The 6,187-nt window shown below is 41.4% G+C and overlaps 1 protein-coding gene across 1 annotated transcript; it reads right to left on the bottom strand.

Moving 5' to 3' along the window:
* Window positions 1-1,036: 1,036 nt before the first annotated feature.
* On the bottom strand, window positions 1,037-5,954 carry LOC126713973 (uncharacterized). Its single transcript, XM_050413948.1, has 2 exons — window positions 4,977-5,954; window positions 1,037-1,339 (listed from the first exon to the last, which is right to left on the bottom strand). Exons 1-2 carry the CDS (start codon window positions 5,658-5,660, stop codon window positions 1,289-1,291), a joined length of 735 nt encoding a protein of 244 aa, XP_050269905.1. The 5' UTR covers window positions 5,661-5,954; the 3' UTR covers window positions 1,037-1,288.
* Window positions 5,955-6,187: the final 233 nt, after the last annotated feature.

Here is a 6,187-nt window from a genome sequence, read left to right as displayed (position 1 = left end):
TTTACCTATGTAACTAAAACTTCACTTTTGTCTTAGAAACAATAGCGAACGTTTTAGGGGGCTGTTGTGGGTGCCCGAGGACCGAGGATGGATCTGAAGAGTTGCAATATAACTGTGGGGATGTCGCGGTCCACAGACCCGAGGAGGAAATCTGCCCGAGGAGAGGAAGAGATGAGTCAAAGTACTCTAAGGCATTCCAAGTGGGAGAGAGAGAGAGAGAGAGAGAGAGAGAATCAATGGTCATAGGGGAAGTTTCTAGTTTGGAGTAGTCTATCGCCTTCACATGAAATGGTGGGCAACAGCTTTATCAGTTGCATTGATGAGGAAGTGACCTGAATAATGTAAGTCACAGCTAAGCAGGCTTCTTCTACCATCTTCTTCAGATGTAAAATGTAACAAGTGTCATGAGAGGAGGGATGTTAGGTAAGGATGGATGGTTGAGATATGATAAAGGGAGGAGTATATAATAAAATGAAGGTTGACAGAGAAAAAGGAGAACACATAAGTATCAAGAGACCAAAAAAAAAAAAAAAAAGAAGAAGAAGAACACTAAGAGATAAGAGAGTGACCAGTAATAATTCTTATGTAAATGTGGTCTCCCCGGGCCAAATTGTATGAAAAAAGTGATTTATCCATTTAATAAGATCGACCCTTTCTTCCTTATTTTTCTCCTCGGGCAAAGTCCCCCTTAGTTGTTTGTTTCCCTCTCTCTTAAATTCATTGTTTTGGGCCATCGTTGGACTGATCTAGCCACTATTCTAAGTGGGCTTGGGCTGCTGGTTTTTCTAGTCCTTACATTACTTATTACAATGTAGTAGTAGTTTTAAATATATATATATATATATATATAATGTATGTAAATCAATTAATTTCAGGTAAATTAAATAATAAATGTCACTCTAATGTATTACATATACAATATAATACAAGAGAAATATATTAATAACAAAAACTAAATGAAAAAATAAAAATTATTTTGTTTATAAACAACATAGTAGAACACGTCCCAAAATTTTAACGATAAAAATCATATCTTTTCTTAGAATGAAAAAAAATAAAATAAAATAATTAATGCATTCCTATATCCCTAATTCTTTTTCTTTTCTTTTTTTTGGTAAATCGAAGACTTGTATTAAACAACTAGGAAAAAATTAGTTAGTTACAATACATATCAGATAAGTCAAAAGCCAAAAGGCTAGCCACCATAGGCGGTGGGTTCACAAAAACAACAAAAGAAGGTTCTGATCTCGCTCCTAGTCTGGCTAGCGCATCCGTGCATTGATTGGCTTCACGGAATGCATGGATAACCCTTTTGTTGGGGAAGGACTGAAGTAGGTTCCTGCAATCAGTTAACAATGGTTCCATTAACAAATTGACAATGTTATTATTCATAAGCAATACCACACTCAAAGCATCCATTTCAACCAATAAGTTGTTCAACCCAAGCTCCTTTGCCATGGTTAACCCATCCCTTAGAGCCCATAGTTCTACTACAAAGCTGCTGGTGTTGCCTAAGGCTCTGGCATAGCCCCTTATCCACTCCCCCTGATGGTTCCTAAGCAATCCTCCACACCTTGCTTTCCCTGGGTTTCCTAAGGCCGAACCGTCAATGTTTAATTTCACCCAACCTTCAGGTGGTCTAGTCTATGACACTTGTATTGGAGTTTTTTGCCCAACTGCTTTGCACCTGGTAGCAGTAGCAAAAAACTCAGCGCCGCACTTGATGCATCTGCTGTGTACAGTCCTATCAATGGTGTCCGATCTGAAGACGAAGTTATTTCTGTGTAGCCATAAGTGCCATATGCCCATAGGAGAAAGAATTTTCCACGGTATTCCTAGACAGTTTGAGATCATCCCAGTCTTGCAATTGGTTTCAATCCACTCCTTCATAGGAAGATTGAATAACTCTAGCAAGCCTTGGGGAACTTTTAAGTTATGCCAAAAGGATTGTGCAACCTCACAACCCCTAAGTGATCAATAGATTCATTGTTACGGAGGCAGAGAAAGCAGATGGGGTTGAGGCTTAACCCCCTTGAACCCAACACTTCCCCAGTTGGAACGCTGTTGTGGAAGCACAGCCAAATAAAAAATTGAATTCGAGGTAAGGTTTCAATTTTCCAAAACCAATCCAAAGACAAAGTATTCGGGTTCAAAGGATTTAAGCCCTTAGCCAGAAGGTAGGCTGATTTATGGGAGAAAAGGCCATCCTTAGAGAAGGCCCAAATGAGAGAATCCTTAGCATTGAGGTTGTAAGATAGCGGGGTAGCTCTGATGGTGTTACTTATCTGATGTAGCAATTCAAATGAGATTTTTCTTGGGTTCCACTCCCCATTTGGTTCAAAGCTTTGCTAGACAGTGAGTTGTTCTTCTTCTCTACTTAATGGCCCTTGAATGAGACTTCTCACACTTCCTGAAGACAGCCAAAAGTCATTCCAGAAATTGATTGAAGCCCCATCCTTAACATTCCATTTCAACCCTTGGACATACATCGGGCCTCCTTTCTTGCAAGCAACCCATATTCTTGAACAAGGGAGATTCCTCCTTTCCTCAGTCAATCTACGAAGGGAGAGATATTTGGCAGCAATCATTTTTTTACCCAGGGGGTATTGGGTTCATTTGCCACCCTCCAGCACAGCTTGGCTAGCAGAACAAGATTCCTATGTTTACCTTGGAAGAGTCCTAGGCCTCCTAAATCATTTGGCAGCGTAACTGTCTGCCAATTGACCAAATGTAATTTCCTTTTCTCCTCTATAGATCCCTATAAGAAATCTCTCATGGCCTTGTCAATGGCATTGCAAACTTTGATGGGAAGAGCGTGGCACGATATGTAATAGTCTGCTATGGAAGCAGCTGTTGTTTGGACCAAAACCATCCTTCCTGCGGGAGAGGAGTTTAGTTTTCCAACCTACAAGTTTACTTTGTATCCTTTCCATGACAAAATTAAAGGCATTCCCATTTCTACCTTGATTAAGAAGAGGAAAACCTAAATAACGACCCAAGTTTTTTGTTGCCTCAATTCCCATCTTTCTGCATAATTGTCTCTTCCTTCTTCTGCTAACGTTGCTAGAAAAGAAAATGCGAGAGTTACCCCGGTTCACCTTTTGACCAGCTATATCATAGAAGTTGTTGAGAACTTCCATTATGGCATCACAATTCTTAGAGTTTGCCTTTGCAAATAAAATGGGGTTGTCGGCAAAGAAAATATGCGAGAAACCTGGACCATTTTTGGAAGTTTTAATTTTGTCCCACCTCCTCTCCTCACACATGGTGGTGATCTGAGCTACCAAGAATTCAATGCAAAGCAAGAAGAGGAAGGGAGAAAGGGGGTCGCCCTGTTTGATGCCCCTCGAAGGTTGGAAGGAACTCAACTTGCCCCCATTAAAGAGGATTGAGGCTGAAGTTATAGTCACACAGCTCATAATTAAGTTTATGATATTCCTCGAAAAGTTGAAATGTTCAAGTACCATCTTGATGAAGCTCCACTCAAGGCGGTCGTAGGCTTTTTCCAAGTCAATTTTTACAACCATAAATCCATCTTTGCTTTTTCTATTTTTCAGGGAATAAATTAGCTCTTGTGCAATAATCACATTATCAAAACTCCTCCTTCCTTCCAAGAAGGCTGACTGCATAGGAAAGATCAGGTCAGGTAAGAGGGGTCTGATTCTATTAACAAGGATTTTTGAGACTATTTTATAGACCGTATTACAGAGACTTATAGGTCTGTAATGCCCAACGGTTTCAGGCCCTAGGATTTTTGGAATGAGAACAATAAGGGTCTGGTTCAGATATTCAGGCACTTTCTCATTTAAGAAAATGTTTTTTAGCTCCAATTTTATTGATTCGCCAACAATAAGCCAGAACCTTTGAAAAAATCCCACGTGAAGTCCATCAAAGCTAGGGGCTTTGTATAGTTTCATGGCCTTGAGAGCTGACCAGATTTCACCATCAGAGGGTATGTGAGCAATTCCCGTTGCTTCCTCCTCCCCAAGTTTGGCACACCAATTATCAATCCAAGAGTGAAACCGATGGCAAAGAACTTGCTCAGATTGATACAACTTAGTAAAGTAAGACAAAAAAATTCCTTGTACTTCCTCCACATTATGAATCCAAATCCCTTTCTCCTCCTGTATGCTTGTAATTTTGTTCTTGCTTCTTCTCTGAAGGGTTAAGAGGTGGAAAAAAGCAGTGTTTCTCTCGCCGAGGATGGTCCAGTTCATTCTAGCCTTCATTGCCCAAATCTCCTCCTCCAATTGAAGGATTTGATTATATTCCTCGGACAAATGGTTCTGAAGGTCAACCAGGAAGGGGGTGGGTATGTTGGCTATGGCTTTTTGTGTACCCAACAGTCTAACCATAATCTGTCTCTTTTTAGTAAAAACATTTCCAAAGACCTTTTTATTCCATTTCTGAGCTTTTAATGTGAACCCCGATATGGCTCTAGCCAGGTTGTCGTCCTGACCTGACCAGGCTTCCCTCACCATAATTGGGAACTCCATATGACTCAACCACACTGATTGGAACCTAAAAGGCCTACTGGATGTGGCACCAATGTTTGGACATAAGTTCAGGAGTAGAGGGCAGTGGTCCAAGTTAATTCTTGCAAGATGGGTGACATTAGCTTTGTTGAAGAATTCTTTCCAATCTGGGTTGGCCCAACACCTATCCAACCTACACTGAATTAAGTTCCCAAATTCTCTTTTGCTAGACCAAGTAAACTTTGGTCCAAAGAATCCAAGATCTAGCATGTGGCAAACATTCATACAGTCACGAATTGCCACTACCCTTCTCTGACTCATAGAGTTTCCCCTAGATTTCTCTTCCTCAGTCAAGAGTTCATTAAAATCTCCCATGAGATCCCAAGGCAGATTATGTAGAGATGCTAACATTTTCAAATTATCCCAGAGTATGCATCTTTCAAGGAACCTGGAACTAGCATATATAGCACTAAGTAACCAACTAAAAGTTTGAGATCTTACCCGAATAAGAGTGTGAATTTCTTGCACCGTTGATGCTAGGACATCCACCTGCACCAAGTCTGATCGCCATAGCAACCAAATGCCTCTAGCGAACCCAATCATGTCCGCCACTACTACACCATCAAAAGGAAGACGTTCTATGATCACCTCTGCTCTAGCCCCACTTAGTCTCGTTTCAGTGATTACCATCAAGAGTGGAGAATGCCACTCTACCAAGTCCATGACTATTTTACTAAAGAGGGGTTTCATGACTCCCCTACAGTTCCAAACCAGAATATGCATGATCCTAAAAGGGGTGGTTGAGGAATCGAAGTGGTTCAGGGAATAGCAATCCTCAGTTTCCCTCCACTTCCATGCTTCCATCAACTCTATCTTCCACTCCATCCTCCCTCGAAATAGAGTTGTCAAGTGTTTGATTATCCCCATCAACTCCTGGGATTCTTTGATGAGAATAGTCCCGTAGATCTGCGGTTCTGCAAAATGAAGGAGCTTCACCCGATAAAGGTTTCCCATCATCACACACTCCACCGGTGCATCTTGGAGTTTCTTCCTCCCCGTGATCACTGGTTGTATCCATTCTTGCTTTGCCCCTGTTAGGTAGTTTTCCAAAGGTTGCACCTTTGATTCTGGTGCTAAAAATTCAGAGTTGATCATTAGGGGGGCTAGCACCGCAGGTCTGTCCATTAGGAATCTCCACCATGGGTTCGGGGTCAACCTCCAAGCTTTGTCCTACATTGATAGGAATCCCACCTACTTGCTTATCTCCATCAAAGGGAATAGATTTTTCCAAGCTAGCATCAATTCTGTGTCGAACCACCCCCATATTTCTGTCGAGTCTTGACTTATCCACCTTATTGTGTCGTCTCCCACCAAAATAGTTTTCCCCTTGTAAAAGATCACCTAGTTGTTCACTCTCTCCATTGTTGTTGCCCCATGGATTGGTGTTATCTGAACCCTTATTTTCAACAACAAGTTTAAGGCTTGGACTATCTAGGCTAGAGAAACAAAAAGGGGCTTGATCAGGCCCATCTTTGTTCAATAGACCCAGCTCGTTTCCAAAGGTAAAAAGTCCCCCTATCTTGCTAGGGCCCACCCTTTCTAGTTGGCTTTTAACTAGACCCTTGTCTTTCTGGTTTGGTTTCCCATTGCGTCTAGAGCCCCTAGAGTTCCTACCAACTCCTGTCAACCCGCAATTGGACGCAAAGGTCTTT

This window comes from Quercus robur, chromosome 2 (genome assembly GCF_932294415.1).
Source record: "Quercus robur chromosome 2, dhQueRobu3.1, whole genome shotgun sequence".
Classification (NCBI taxonomy): domain Eukaryota; kingdom Viridiplantae; phylum Streptophyta; class Magnoliopsida; order Fagales; family Fagaceae; genus Quercus; species Quercus robur.
This window is presented reverse-complemented; position numbering and strand designations above follow the sequence as displayed.

Bases quoted from the DNA above. Each gene is read 5' to 3' on its own strand.
- LOC126713973 (XM_050413948.1), bottom strand. From the start codon at position 5,660: ATGGACAGACCTGCGGTGCTAGCCCCCCTAATGATCAACTCTGAATTT. The intron at 1,340-4,976 runs GTAAGATCTCAA...AACTGATTGCAG, and splicing joins AAATTCACACTCTTATTCGG to GAACCTACTTCAGTCCTTCC.